This window comes from Ambystoma mexicanum, chromosome 1q (assembly GCF_040938575.1).
Source record: "Ambystoma mexicanum isolate Mex_15411 chromosome 1q, UKY_AmexF1_1, whole genome shotgun sequence".
Lineage (NCBI taxonomy): Eukaryota > Metazoa > Chordata > Amphibia > Caudata > Ambystomatidae > Ambystoma > Ambystoma mexicanum.
In genome coordinates, this window is record NC_090922.1 from 927,735,895 (window position 1) to 927,752,338 (window position 16,444).

General features: G+C 44.8%; 1 protein-coding gene across 2 annotated transcripts in view; it reads right to left on the reverse strand.

Annotated features, from left to right (window-relative positions):
* Window positions 1-8,716: 8,716 nt before the first annotated feature.
* VCAM1 (vascular cell adhesion molecule 1) overlaps window positions 8,717-16,444 on the reverse strand; it is a 79,032-nt gene continuing 71,304 nt past the window's right edge. For both annotated transcript variants that reach the window (XM_069641574.1, XM_069641572.1), the window contains one exon: window positions 8,717-16,231. In XM_069641574.1, the coding sequence (XP_069497675.1) occupies window positions 16,104-16,231 (128 nt within the window). In that variant the 3' untranslated portion in view covers window positions 8,717-16,103. The remainder of the gene's footprint in view (window positions 16,232-16,444) is intronic.

Sequence of the window (16,444 nt, forward strand, 5' to 3'; positions counted from 1 at the left end):
AATTACACCTCTGTCCCATGTCAGCAAAATCTATGTGCAAATCACAGAATGGACCGATTTGGCATGGCACGTTGCCCCTAAGTCTTTAATGTTTGCTCTGTGCTGTATGTCTGGCACACTACACTCTTGGAGATCTGCTGCAATATGCCGTTTGGCTAAATGGGAGGGTTAGTGGAGTTGATCAAATGCCACCATCGACAATTCTTGGGGCATCACTACCTTACCTGTACTGGTCTGTCTCCATACCAAATCAGTTGGAGATTGCGCATACCCTCTCCTTTGCGCCATACCAACTTCTCACTCTGTGGCACCTGGCCATGAAACTCAATACTTTGGGCCACAGGGCAGGCCGTGTATTGTTCGTGCAACTGCATGTTCACAAGAACAGGATGTTCAGGAATGTCTTGGAGCAGCAAATACGCAGCCTGTTTGGCTGCTGTGTCGGCTGCTTGGTTGCTGAGAGAAACAAAATCTACACCAGTTGTATGTGCGGCACATTTAACCACTGCAGCAAGTGAAGGCTTGGAGTGGGCTGTAATTAGTCGATTTAACAATGTTGCATGCTGCACTGTGCACCGATCAGCCTCACGAAATACCCTCTGCATCCATCTTGTGCTGCCTCAAGTGCTTCAATGAGAGCAATTAATTCTGAGGCTTGCGCAGAGTAATGACCCGGAAGCCTCTGAGTCAGAAAAACTCCATACATATTCTCCATCCTCCAACCACACCACTGCTGCCCCAGTATGTCTCTGACCAGTCTCTTGATTAATAGTGGATGACCCATCAATGAAAAACAGTCCTCCATTGTCCAAGGCATAATCACATACGTTGGGAATACCATACGCTGGACCCTCATGTGCAGTACAATTGTGCACCTCATCATCATCAGTAATACGATCAGTCAAAAAGGTGCTGGATTCACTGACTTACAATGAACAATATGTATGAATGGGCTTGAAAGAATCACTTCATATGCAGGACCCCTTTGAGTTGTTAAGGTGGATTTTAACCTCTTTAATCTTGCAAAAACAGCAGGCTCCATGTACAACGTTGATGAACACCCCATAACAATAGTTGCCTTTCTCAATAGCAAAGGCAGCAGCAGCAGAAAGCTTGTTCGCACAGAAACTGTCCTTGCATAACAGAATCCAACATTCCACTGTAATAGGTCAGGGGTTTATGGCCCATTGTTTTGTGCTGTGTCATCAAGGCAGTCATCATCTGCCCATCAGAAAGTGAGAAGAGATACAACTCTTTAGTATAATCAGGGGTGACCAAGAAAGGGCAGTAGTAACAACATCTTTTAGTTTCTGGAATTTAGTAATCATCTCATCAGTCCAAATAATCATTTTTTTTTGTCTGTTGTGCCTTCTTGAGGGCCTGGAGCTGTGGTTTGGCATATGATGTGCAGTTAAAAATCCATGCCCTGCAATAATTGCATAAACCCAGACTTTTTTGCATGTCCTTAATTGTCACTTGTTGTGGGGTAGCGCGCACTGCTGCTGCGTGCTCAGGGGTTACTCTTTTTTGAAAGACTTTATTTATATAACTCAGCACCACCTCACATTTATTCATTACATACAGTATATTTGTATCCTATTCAGCATACATTTCCGTTTTCAGAATTCAGTTTCAGATTTTGGCTGGTTGTAGTAGGTGTAATGAGTTCCTTTTGTATTTGTATAGCGAAACCATGTAGTGAGGTATGAAACCACCCCACCCCCTCCCCTTAACCTAACAAGTATGGCTTATCGCAGATCTTTTGTCTGATATACAGTCCTTGACCAGGCAGTGGCTCATATGGTAATCCTGACTCAGTCCTATAATACACTCATGTTTTTAAGCAGTTTCGACCTATGGAAGTGGTGCTCCTTATCCTTGACATATTCATGAAAAGGGAGCCATGTCTTCAAAAGCTTCTGGTAGGTCACCGTTTTTCTGGGATTACTCTTTTACCATTCAACTAAATCAACTGTCCCAAACACACCACCCCATGCTGACAATATTGATTTTTCTCTGTCCATCTTGTACCCCTTGTCAGCCAACAATTTCGGGAGTACAATAGAATCTTCTCTGCACTAATGCTCTGTAGTATGTCATCCACGTATTGACTTGCGATGCTGGGAACAACGATATTGCCCAGATCCACATGTAACACCCTATTGAAGCTGCTTAGGGACTCACAGTACCCTGAGGAAGCCTACTATGTTGGAATCGGCTCCCAACAAACAGAAACGCAGTAATATATTGTGAATAAGGTTGCAAGAGTACTGAGAAGAAAGCATTCTTCAAGTCTACCACAGTAAATTGGGTGGCCTCAACTGGTAGATTGTATAATATGATAGCAGGATTTGGAAGCACTGGAAATTCTGCCTGTAAAATGTCATTGAAGGGGCAAAAATCCTGGAACATTCTTCAACTAGCCCCCTTCGCTGGATAGATAGCTGTGTTACAGGGCGAGCTAGGTGGCATTATTATGCCCAGATGCAAAAGGGCCATGATGCTATCATATATTCCCACCTCTGCTGCCTTTTGTAAAGGGGTACTGTTTCACTCAAGGTAACACAGCACCAGGTTTCAAAATAATACGTATTGCTGCAACACTTCGTAAGAGTCTCACATCATGTGGATTACTTGTCCATAACTTACCAGGTACTTGAGACACATCCGTAGAAGCCAAAGAGGGAACATTCCCTAACAGAAACATGCGACAAGTGACATGTCGATACTGTAGCATGATCTCACAGGGGACACACACTTACAATATTATTTCCCCTTCATTTTCTCTGTTCTCAGATAAAGCGAAAATTTTCATCAGGATGGTTGGGTCAACACACAAGACTGTACACCATTCCCCTTTGTGTGAATCAACTGCTATCAACACAATTATGTCTTCTGCCACTAAAACTTCCTCTATGTCCAGTTCAATGATGGTTCCTGGAACAACCACCTGGGGTAGGGCGGGCCTGAATAGAAACACAGATGGTACATGCCAATATTTGTTTGCTGCCTGAGGTATTGCACTAAGCCAATACCATATAGGAACAAATCTGGGGTCCCTGGTACTCCTCTGCAGCAGATTCGATGCTTGATGCATGTAAGGTCAACATTACCCTCACTCATGCCGGGTGTTGAACAGACCACACCCCTTTCCATAAACACGATGGTCATGTGGAGCTTACTCAAAATGTCTCTCCCCAACAGGTTAATTAGAGTTGCAGTGGGGTACAACAAGGGGGCCCACACCTCTCTACCCCCTATTTTGATAGGTAATTTCTTGGTGATGAAAGGAACTGATTGAACTGCCACAGAGAAGCCCTGTGTTTACATGACCTCACCTGATAAAGGGAATCCTCCCTCACTGATACACAATTTGGTCGCACCTGTATCTACCATGAAAATGAAGGGTTTAGTTCCTATCTCCATGCCCACCGACAGTTCATTCCTCTTCTGGGTCAGCGGTGACTGACAGGAATGGACATGTTAAGGCTCTCTGTGGGCTGTCCTAGTCTGGGTACGTGTTTGTCCCTGGAAAGATGAATGGTTCCCTCCGTCTACTGTGGCCCCCTATTAAGGTGTCACTGTACCACCCAGAATGGTGGTATTGTTCGAAATATGAAGGCCCTGTTATTGCCCTTGAATAGCTGTATAAGATGGTACATTATTAGAACGAGGCGCTGGTAGCTGTAGAAAAGATGGCACTGGTGCACTGTAGGGGGCAACCAGAGGTAACTGTCAGTACGACTGAGGGTACGAGACCAGACCTTCCTGAGAGTACGGATACATCTGTTGTTGAGGATACACATATGCTTGTCTACTCCTACATTCCTTTGAAATATGACCCATTCGCCCACACATACAACATTGACCTGCTCCTCCCTCCTCCTCATGGTCCCATCCCTCCGAGCCTCCCACGTCTTCCTTGGGCATCTGAAAACCCCCATCTTCCCTGCTGAAATCCCCCTGGAAACCCTCCTTGATACTGAGGCTGATACCCACCTGCCCACTCATGTTCTCCTGCCCATGTAGGTGCAGGTGATGCACGTACATCAGGCTGAATTGCCCTGAAATTAGCCGACCGTTCTGTCTGCACCGTCGCTAAAGGCTCTCTCAACGCAACCTTTTCTAACTTCTTTTGAACCAGTTGTGCTTCTTCAGCTTGCGCTCGCTACGCAGTTTCCTTCTTCTTTTCTTTCAACCATTTACAATGATAAATAATAATAGATTGAATGTCTGCCCAGCCCTTCACCTCAGTCCCCACTATATTATCGAGCATCCTCTGTACTTCCTTTGCGAGCCCTCTCTTGACCACAAAATAGAAAAATGTAATAGTTCGATCCCACGAATCTCCCGTCTCTGCCCGCCACTTCTCTTCTTGTACATACAATATATATTGAGCTGGGTCCTCATCATCATGCATCGTTCTTTACATAATCAACTGTAGATCAGGCGTATCAGGGTACACACACTGTAATGCTGCCCAAACCTGAGGCTTGACATAAAATGTGCCCCATCATGGCCATCGTCACCCAACTTCACACCCGGGTACCCTGCTTTAGCCCACATGTCATCAGCCTGGTCTCCCAAAATCGACACACACCTTTCAAGTCTCCTACAGCCAAGATAGTAGAGTGATGTCAGTTGGGGGTGACCTGTGGTCTCCCTTGCTACCCTTGTTGTCTCCCTTAATACCCCTAATTTTTTTTAAGTGTTTTTTTTCTGTAAGCTCCTGGGCTGTGGCCAGCGCCGTGTGGCTCTTTGTTTCTGGAGTGGCTGACTTTCTTGTTCAGGCCTCTAATAAAAAGAATAGGGTATTCCACAAGTGGAACACTTACAGCAGTGACCCTGAATAAAAAAGAATAGGAACAACAAATAATTTGTCTTTCTGGAATTCTATACAATAATTGCTAGACTCACTAAAGGTTTATTTCAGGCACACTTCAGGGGGTGAGTCACTGATTTAGTCTGTTCTTAAACACCTCAACTCAGCCTTTCATCCTTTTGAGGTTGATAAATGAGTACCAACACAGGTTGGGTGATAGTGTATGTATATTTGTTCTATACAAAGCGCTTAAACAAAAGTGCTAAATAATAACACATCATTATCATTTGGCCTTGGACGTCTACTTGTATTCACAGTAATTGGGTAAGATGTGCCTATACACACTGATATTGAAGATAGATGCATGTTCTCCCAAAGTCCTTCATCACGGGGTCCCGTTAACAGCCTGCACAATCCGGGGACAGCGCCCCTCTCCAATGAACAGACAGTAATTCTGATAACACTGCTCCTGTAAACCTCTTAAATCCTCACGGGGGATACTGGGACCGCGTCGGGGTCACCAATAATGTAGGTTAACTCCCCAGCGATCAGACCAAGAAAAAGCAACCCACTAGGGAAAAAGGCTCAGTGCCCCCTTTTTTGATAAAAACAAGAGCTTTATTTAGTATACAAAAGAAAAATGGCGACAATGGTATTATAAATCCACTGCAACAGAGCTCTCTCGTCCTCAGTACAAGGCTCAGATTATGAACACAAAAATTGTCACACAGGACACACTCAGTATAGAATGTTAATCCCCCACCCGCATTGGCTACTGCCTATATGCCTGCTAATGATTACGTATAGCCCATTTTCCAATTGGTTTCACTGTCTTCTCGCCTGTCTTCACCACACGTGGGTAACTTTCTTATCCATCTTGAGACCCTGCGGGATAATTGGTTACATTCAACTGGCACCACCCTACCTTTAATCCTAACCACGTGATTTACACCTGGTTATCAACATGAACTGAGCAGTTCACTTTGACGTCAGTCCGGTCCCAACAAACAAAGCAGTCCTTTTCTCATCCCAGATGCGTTGGTGCCCCCATCTTGCCCGCCCCACTGTATGGACATCATTCTTGTCTCTGCATACACAAATCATAGATCATGTTGTTCTCTGTTTTCCCCTTTATCAGTTCTCCTCCCCAAGAGAGAAGCTAATGTCCCACTAATCAATCCAGTTCATGAAGAATTTAAGGCTCATTTCCCCTCACATCTGGTAGTTCAAATAGAATGACCATCGTTCTAAGGGGGCGGTAGTGTCATCAATCTTGATTCATGTTTTGGCACACCTGGACATCCCACTCGCTTCCCAAGTATATGACCTTTGTGTTAGGCCATCGCCTCGTGCCTGATCAGCTTCACACATTCCTGCCTAATTGTCCAAAGGGCTAGCTGGTGTGGGTGTACCTACGTGTTTCTCACTGTGCCTGGGAATGAAAATGCAATGGTCAAACAGAGGGTGAGTCTTGGTTGTTCTGTGTTTTCAACACGGTCTGCGAGAATCCAGACCTGCTCCTAATGCAGCGCTATTTTATGTTGTAATTACTGTGTATACATGTATGTTATGTATCATGCATAATTCGATTAAAAAAAGCTACTGGTTAGCCCCCCCCTATGTGATGCCCCGCTCCCACCAGTTAGTCCCGCTCGTGAAGCGTCCCCCTCCACCGTCTTGCACCTCTACTTCATGTTTTAATATATTTTTTACAATCTAAATCGTCTAGGATGGGCACCAATCTGCACATGCATCCCAACCCCTGGTTTTAATATGATGGCAATATTCTACATGCACCTAGATTGAATACAATGGCTACATTCTGCATTCACCTCGATCCACTACAAAGGCCACATCCTACATTTGCCTAGATTCAGTACAATGGCTTCCTTCTACATTCCCCTGGATTCAGTACAATGGCTACCTTCTACATTCCCCTGGATTCAGTACAATGGCTACCTTATATATTCACCTGGATTCAGTACAATGGCTACCTTCTACATTCACCTGGATACAGTACAATGGCTTCCTTCTACATTCACCTGGATTTAGTAAAATGGCTTACTTCTACATTTACCTGGATTCAAAGCAATGGCTACATTTTACATTCGCCTGGATTCAGTACAATGCTACCTTGTACATTCACCTGGATTCAGTACAATGTCTACCTTGTACATTCACCTGGATTCAGTACAATGGCTTCCTTCTACATTCACCTGGATTCAGTACAATGGCTACCTTGTACATTCACCTGGATTCAGTAAAATGGCTTCCTTCTACATTCCCCTGGATTCAGTACAATGGCTACCTTCTACATTCCCCTGGATTCAGTACAATGGCTACTGTCTACATTCCCCTGGATTCAGTACAATGCTACCTTGTACATTCACCTGGATTCAGTACAATGTCTACCTTGTACATTCACCTGGATTCAGTACAATGGCTTCCTTCTACATTCACCTGGATTCAAAGAAATGGTTACATTCTACCATTCAGCTAGATTGATTTGGATACACTTTAAAATGTATCTAGCTAAAACGCGGTCTTCCCTCTAAAACCCGGTAAGAGTCGCCTAGAGTCAAGGCAGAAACAATACACCCCATCTCAACATTGTTTTGTCATCTCCGCTATCTGATCTCAGCCTGGGTAGCGCTTCTCCTTCTATATGGCCATTTGGAGATATCACCATCCATAGGTCCCTTAGGTAGCTCCTATGAATTCCCAAATGGTGCCTGGCCAATAACTGATGCATTAGCTTGCTCATGCGTATGTCCCTTTTCTTATGCGGAATCGGGTTCAGTGAGCATGTCTGTGGCTTGCAGTTTAGTTTCCTGTACAGTGTACACCATAGAAGCAATTGTGTCTTCTGTACGTCTCCAGTACATCTGAGTAATATGCCACGGATCTGAGCCATCTTGACTACCCAGCCAGCAGTGGCCAGAAATATTTGGATCAGTTTCATGCAAACGGTGTGGGTGGAGTCATGTGTGTCCTATGCCTAATGTTATAGGGTACTGGTTTAAATCGTGCATTTTGAGAGATTGTTGTAAATGTAGTGTATCTCATTACCCACTGTTTCTAATCTTATGTTAACACAATGCGATCAACTGTTGAGATGCTCACCCAGTGTCAATATGACTTTGCGCCCTCAGGGGCAGTATTGACCCCAGTACAGGGCATGGTTGTGGTGTGTCCAGAATCATCTCCCAGCGTGTGTATATTTGTGCAACTAATCTGTTACATGCCATAATTTTCCCACTGAACATTCCATGTTCCCTTTCCGATTCCTGAGATCCCAGCAGTTTTCCGTTGTCAATAAATCTCCCATCTCCACAGATCCTGCTCGCTCCCGTTATCTCTCATGTATTCAGTGGTTGGAGTGAGTGGGAACGGTTGGGAGTGGAGTTCCACTACTTTTATTTTTTACTGGAACTGTTCTTTGAGAAGTTAAAGCACTTTTCTCCACTTCAACGCCCAAAAGCAGTTACAGCTAAACTGAAATCGCTTTCAACCGAACTGGATGTCAAGCAGCACAACTGCAACCCTTGAAAAATGTTTCTGCACGTTACTCCCGGCCCAGGTCAGTTCCACTACTTTTTTTGGTACACTTCTACCACTGCATGTATTACTGATGCTGGTGTGCAGAACTGCTCAGTTCATGCTTTGGTGTGAACGGGTACAAGTCGCAAAGCCGTGCCATGAAGTGCTGAAATGGCTGAATACAGTACCCCCCACCCAACCCAAAAGGACTCAGGCATCCATCTAAAAAAACACCAAAGTACGTTTGTACATCGCGCAGCCCTAACACTGGTGAGCTAATAGGAAAATATACTGGAACAGTGTCAAACATAAAAGCACAATAATGCAATTCAAAAGAATCGTAAACCAAAAAGCTGTTGAGAGTAGTTTTATGAGTCGATGTGAAATAGAACTGCCGACACGTGTTTCGAGCCTTAACAACGGGTCCTTTTCAAGGCAAAACTGTTATAGATACAACATAAACATAACATTCCAACATTTGCGCATGTAATAAATGTTAAAAGGAACACAAAGGTTGAAATTATCCACCCGTAGATACCTTTGTATTGGCTGAAATGCACACATGCATTCTATGACCCACTGACAGATTTTCCATAATTGTACTTCCGTCCCAAGGGCGTTCAACCCACAGCGCGTTGAGACCATACCAATGGTGAAAGGCGCTACACAAATGGCCATTACATTACATTACATTTCACAGTCACATTAGCAAAGCATTGCGGGTAAGCAAATGAGGCCAAATGCAATCCTTTGCCCCTGAACATTGTCTTGGTTAGTGTGTAAGAATAACCTGCACATGTTACAGAACATGCTATGTTCATGAAGTAGTCTTTAAAAAAAAAAAAAGAATTATATGATATTTTATTTATATCGCGCCCATACACAAGTTTTTCAGAGCGCGGCGAGGCAAAGGAGGACAAAACAGCGATCTTACTAGGCCCAGTGAAATTGAGAACGTGCAAGTGCAGGGGAGAGGGAAGGGGCAAAGTGCAAGGGGGAGGGGAGGTGTGGAAAGTGCTGGCCAAGTGATCAAAACGACGACAGATAGTGCGGCCAGCAGGTGGCAAGTGCAAGAATTAAGCGCAGACAAGGGGTGTCTGATAAGTGCAGTTAAGGGGACTGTAGGGTTGCAGATACAGACCCAAGTGCAAGGGTTGCCAGCATATTATTATAATTGTCATAATAATTCAAACTTCAAATATGTCGGTGATGGGACAGTGTGGGGAGGTTTGTGAGCATAGGCCAAGAAATAATCTTGGTTCGGCTTCCCCTCCCTCACTACTTGACTCCATCCCACCTGATACTAACAGGGCTTTAAAACATAAACTGCAAAGCGGGCCCAACTCAAACAGACTATTGAAACACATGGGAACTAATATTTACATTTGGGCAAGGGGGTTCACAGCATGAAATTGTTCACTACATGATTAAAAATAGGTTTAAATGAAGGTTAAAGAGTGGTTGCTTCCAAATGAAGTTATCATAACCCTAAGGTGGCCCTCATTGCCCTAGGGGGAAGGGGGGTCATTTGTGGGGTTGGATGTTATTTGATCTCACTTTCTAGCAAAGAGCAACAATTGCCATTTACCTCCTCTGATCCTTCAAACTATTTCTTCAGATCAATGCAACTTAATGGAAACATCCCATGTCTGCCTAATGGTGTCAGCCTCAGTGGCCCCTAGTACAGCTATGAAAGGTTTAAAGTTGGGGGATCCTTTGCCACAAGCTCCTGGCAGCAGCTGTTGAAATACATTGGACTGACATCTGAAGGGTTGCAGCAAGAAACTGGTTAATATTTTACTGCAAACGAGGATAGGAGTAGGATCAGAGTAAGGCAGTAAAGTGAGGGCAAGGCCCTGCGAAATGAAGTACTCATATGATAGTTTTCATACAAACATATGTAGCGATTAGACCCGTATCTCACAGTTTAGTATAAGAAATACAATTTTCTAAGTGTGACTGTTTAACATATCCCTTCAGCACAAAGGTTTCAGTGTAAACTTCACACCGACTATCCCATTCAAGGGACCGCCATTACTATTTTTAAAATGTTTGAACATTTGAATCACTCGAAAAGTAGGAAAGTGCGAAAGCAGAGCACGCTGCGGCCCGGCAAACCATCTCTCCATTGCAACGGATTTTTCTGGAAATTTCTAGTTGGACTAGAAATGCTGGGGGACACTCGGAGGGATACCACGCTCCTGTTGAACGCCTGATGCTATGGGCTCCCCTCAGAGCTTTTCAGATACATTTGCAATCATTATGCATTGGCCACAGCCTATCTCAGCTGCTAAAGGCTTCTGAGTACAGGCTGCGTGCCTTGAACTACACCGGACTAAACATTGACATTTGGATAGTCGCAGCTGGGAAATGGGTGTTACATGACTGAAAATGGCGGCTAGTGTGTGAACTGTCCACATGAAGGACACGCACCTCATGAAAGACCCTTACTTTGAGTTCCTGACCAGAATTTCATAAATATGCTTCGCTATGTTTGTGCAGAAATACTCGGGTATAAGCCAGCTAGACCGGGTAAATAATGCTCAAAGTACTATTTTGAATCATTCTGGTTCAATCATAGTAAACACTGGCTAATGAATGCCTCACAGAATGTGTTTGATATTTCAAAGTAAGACCGTGCATTGCAGGTTTGACTGGTCTTGCCAAGTACCCTTTGCCATGTGGTTACTGGTTTGAAGTCATTTTCTACAACAGGCTGCTCACCAAAGAGACAGTGCACTTTGGATCGAAGTGTTCATTCCAAGCCCAGATGAAAGCCTTGAGGCACAATTCAAGCGGGATGAGGGCTGAAACGGGCATGGCCAATGGTAAGGCTATTGCTGGTTCTTTGCACTTACCCATAAATATGTTTCTATACGCATATTATGCACTCAAGCAATGAAAATAGATGTACTCTGGATTCCATTGTTCTCTCATTTCACCTATTTAAGCTACTAACATTTAATGCCAAGTACCTCACTTTGTCGATGCCAACTTCATGATGTTGCCATGCAAGTATCTTCTGTGAATTTCGAGAATAACATAGTATTGTCCATTCAAGATGCAGGGGCCCCACATAAAAGGTGCCATTCAAATGACTTGCTTCAGGTTAGACATTCAGTGCAATGGATATCTTCACTGGGCACAGAGCACCTGAGCATTAACAACCACAAGGCCCCAATTCTATCTCTATGAATGCATTTTTAGCTTATTACTTTTTTTGTCCATAAAACGAACTACATCATATTAACCAACATATTTGACCAGCATTAGCTACTGGGGCAGAACCATTTTTTGAAAATGTTCTCCTTACATCTATTCACACATTACCCGCAAAACCTGTAAACAGAAAATGCATCAGTGCATCAATGATGGTCAATATGGCAGAGATCTGCAGATGTGAATGTTTTTTTTGTAAGATTTCTATAATAATGGGCAGAAATTCGCACAACTTTGCAAAATTCAACCACCAAATGTGTTTCACAAAAGTGTTGATATTTTGCAAATGTGATTTTGGCCAAAATCCTCATGATTTCGTTTTGCGGTTAGGGAGTAATATATGTTATGTTATGTTACATACACTTGTAAAGCGCACGGTCGCCCAAAGGTATCATGGTGCTGGTGTGGAAGCTGCAAGCTAAGGAAAAACAATATAGGCAGAAAGCTAGAACAGAGTGGTTTTCAGAGCTTTCCTGAAAGTCAAATGATTAGCAGAAGATTTAAGTGATAATGGAAGAGTGTTCCAAAGCTTGGCCACGGCAATAGAAAAGGCTCTGCCGCCAAGTCTTTCCCGGTTAAACCTGGGGACCGTAAGTAGGTTGGTTGCAGAAGAGCGGAGGTTACGTTCCGGAATATATGGGGAAAATTTGGATTGAAGGAACTCCGCTCCTAAGCCATGGATTGCCCGGTGGACAATACATAATGACTTAAACTTGACTCGCTGTGCCACAGGGAGCCAATGGAGTCGGCGAAGCACCGGTGAAATATGGGCACCATAGGGGGAGCCAGCGGCTAATCTGGCTGCCAGAATTTGCATACTTTGGAGCCATTGGAGCAGGCCAGTTGGTTGGGATAAGTACAGGGAATTACAATAGTCCAGCCGTGAGAGGACCAGCGCTGCCACCACGGGGGGCGCATTGCTTCCGGGGTCCTAGGCAGGACCCTCTTTAAAACCCTGATTTGATGATGGGCGGACTGGCAGCCTGCGGAAACCTGATTTGAAATAGAGAGGGAGGCAGAAAGAATATCCCCCAAGTTCTTTACCTTGTTGACAGGACAAGGTAATGGACCCAGCGATGTAGGCCAAAAGGCGGAGGTCCATAGTGAAGGGTTAGGGGGGCAGCCCACCAGCATCACTTCCGTTTTGTCGCCGTTGAGCTTAAGCCAGTTTTGGTCCATCCAGGCACCGACTGCATTAAGGCAGTCATGAAGACAAGCTGAGACCACAGATTGATCCTGATCAAGCCGGATCAGGATTTGGGTGTCATCAGCGTAGGAATAACAGTTAAGTCCATAAGAGAGAATCAGGCAAACCAGTGCCCAAATATAAATGTTGAACAAAATCGGGGAGAGAGAGGATCCCTGAGGGACACCATAGGTAAGGGCACAAGGGGCAGAGAGAAAGGGAGGCATAGCGAGAGTCTGAGTACGGTCTGAAAGGAAAGAAGTAAACCAGGCAAGAACAGGACCGGTGATCCCAATCTGTGCAAGACATGATAGAAGGATAGGATGGTTCACTGTGTCAAACGCGGCAGACAAATCTAGTAGGATCAGGGCCCCTACTCCGCCCGCATCGACTAGTCTGGACATATTGTCTTGCACTGAGACAAGCAAACTTTCCGTCCCTCTCCCTGGCCTAAAACCTGCCTGTGCAAGATTCCAAGAAGGAGGACAGAAGAGGCATGTCCAGAGATTCCAGAAGTTTAGCCAAGAATGGAAGTAAAGAGATAGGGTGGAAATTGGCAGGGACAGTGGGATCAAGAGAGGGTTTCTTGAGGAGAGAGATAACCCTTGCAGATTTCAATTCCGGGGGGACCAGTCCGGTTTGGCAGGAGTTATTAATAGCCGCAGTAATTTCAGCCAAAATGTCAGGAGCATTCGTTTTCATGATGATAGCAGGAATGGCATCCTCAGGGGAGGAAGATTTAATGTTTAATATATGCACAGACCCATTCATAATTAATCACCTAGCCTTGCCTAATGATATCCTCTTGCTTACGATTAAGGGTAGTAGCTTCACATTTTCTAATTATCCACATATATTTCAAGCATGTGAGCATAGTGGCCATATTTTTACACCTACATCTATATATATATATATGTTATGTTATTGAACATTTTTATAGCGCCTTACATACAATTGGTATGATCTCAAAGCGCTGTGGGTTGAACACCCTTGGGGACCGTAGTCCAGGTCAGTGGAGAGAGCAGGGTAGCATATAGTGCTAGGGTGCACTCGGCATGTGTCCCGCCAGTGCAGATTGCATGGCAGTGGCCACATTCTAACGCAAGGTGGTTGTGAGAGATCAGTGGAATGTGTGCAGCAAAGTAGTTGGCCTCCGAGTCTGCATTCTGGGTGGGGCCTGTGTAAGAGATTATGTGTGCAGCTGGGCCGATATTTCTCATGGGGTATAACTGCCTTCTAACAGAGTGTTGAGGTGTTCACGGAGTAGTGTAGGTATGTTTGCAGCTGGTCCGAAATTGATCAACGGGTGTAGCTGCATTCTTTTGTCTGTTGGTGTAAAGTAGAGAATTAGCATAATGGTAGGAGTGAGAGTCTGTGCTTACTGGTAGGAGGCCCCTGTTCCTAGTTGATGTTTTTTTCTGGAATCTGATGGGCCCGCTGTGTCGGTCCTGGTGGTTCGCGGTACTGGATTTCTGAGAGAGGTTGTTTGGCTGGTGTGGAGTATGTTTTGTTTGCCGGTAGGATGGTCCTTTTTTTTCACTCACAGTAGGTGGATCACAGGTACAGTGCACTTTCGTTACTACCAAATTAGAGGGTCTCCATGATTAGGATTTGTATATAAAAAAATGCTAATCTCTATATTAAGAAAAGGCAAAGAGAAAAATGACACTAACAGTTCTCAGAGTCTGTCCCTCAAAAAGAAACCAGAATAAGTAGTATGTAAAAGCTTTTCGGTTCAGGTAGTAGGTAAGTTCACAAGAAGCCAAGGGGGACTAGTGAAAATGGCCAATCTTTGTCTGGAAAGTTAGCTTGGTAGGAATGTGTCCTTAAAAAAGTTGTTCTTGGCGTTCCGTTGCAGGCAAACACTCAAGAGTTTGTCAATATAAAGAGGCTCAGGAATGAAAGACAACTAATGTGAGGCTTGAGAAGGTCAGGAGAGCAATACCCTGGGAGGGTGTAAGTACTACAGCAGGATGCAGTTCGGGAGTTCCAAAAGCAGTTGCTTTACGGGTTATCCAGCAGCCACAGTAGACGCCAGTGACTTCATACAGATGGGAACATTTGGGAAAGTTTGTTTGTATGTTCACGGTTGGCTCCAGCCCCATAACAGTTGGTGATCTGAAATGTTGGCCCACGGTAGGCATACCAGTCTGGGGTGTACTGGCGATAGTGAAATTTGACCAACCCCACCGATCCGCCCTGCACAAGTTGGGTCCGGCCCTGTGCTATCAGTATTGGCGCGATTTCGGTGGATTGCCAATTTTGCGATTGTTGCCTCCAGCCCCACAACAGTTGTGGTAGGCTGAGGGTTTGGCCCGAGATCGGCATACCAGTATGGGGTGTACTGGCGATAGTGAAACATGACCAACCCCACCCATTTGTCCTTCACAGGGCGGGGTCCGGCCCTGTGCTATCAGTATAGGCGTTGGCTCCAGCTCCATAAAAGTTGGTGGGCTTGAATGTTGGTCCAAGGCTGGCATACCAGTCTGGGGTGTACTGGCAATGGTGAAATCTGACCAACCCCACCCATTCGCCCTGCACAGGGAGGGGTCCAGCCATGTGCTATCAGTATGGGCTATTTTGGGAGATTGCCGATTTTGTGATTGTTGGCTCGAGCCCCAAAACTGTTGGTGGGCGTACGTTTTGGCCCGAGGTCGGCATTCCAGTCTGAGGTGTACTGGCGATAGTGAAATCTGACTAACCCCACCCATTTGCCCTGCACAGGGGTGGAGTGTGGTCCGGCTGTGCTATCAGTATAGGCGATTTCGGGGGATTGCAGATTTTGCAATTTATTCAAAATAGGAAGTTTGGACATATGGTCGGCATACCAGTCTGGGGTGTACTGGCGATGCTGAAATTTGACCAACCCCTTCCATGCGCCCTGCACAGGGGTGGAGCGGTGTCAGGCCCTGTGCTATCAGTATAGGCAATTTCAGGAGATTGACGATTTTGCGTTTGTTCTAAAATAGGAAGCTATGACACAATAAAACATACATAAGGCTATAGCAGACCCCCACGTGCATGTCAGCTACAGATCTGTGCAACGTCGGGTGGTATCGCTAGTATAACTATATATTTACACATCTGTTAACCAGAGATGTGTGCCTTTGATGTGGCGTATTCTGCTTGGTTTCATGTCACGCTCTTACGTCTGTCTAGAAGGGCCACTCATCCAGTGTCCTCCACTGCCATGTCCCCAGCATTCCGCAATCCAATGTTCTGATAGGCTGTGGAAGATTGAACAGGTGAGATGTTCTGGGATAAATACATGATATCCTTATTCGCCGACCATTGGCTTGCTTTGTGAGGCAGTCACACCATTGCTCTCTGCTTCTTTTAAAGGCTGCATGATCCTTGCTTTTTCGCTTGCTTGTAAACATAGATAGCTGCAAAGATGGCAAGAAGGGAAACTATTGCGATGCTGGTAACAACAGAAATCCCCACAACGTTGTCTTTCAATTGTTCTGAAAAAAATATAAAGGAAGAATTTAGGTTGAGGTCTTGTCCATTGTTACCATAGGTAATGTGTGCTTTCCTGTACTTGTAGAAAACATTCAGAATCTAAGGTTGTTTTTGTCTAAATGCTTTCCTATATGTCGGTTCGCTGTGATGTCAAAACCTAGGAGGGTGAACGTTAAGTTGAATGAAGACTGGTGTACTAAAAACAAAGAGCTTTG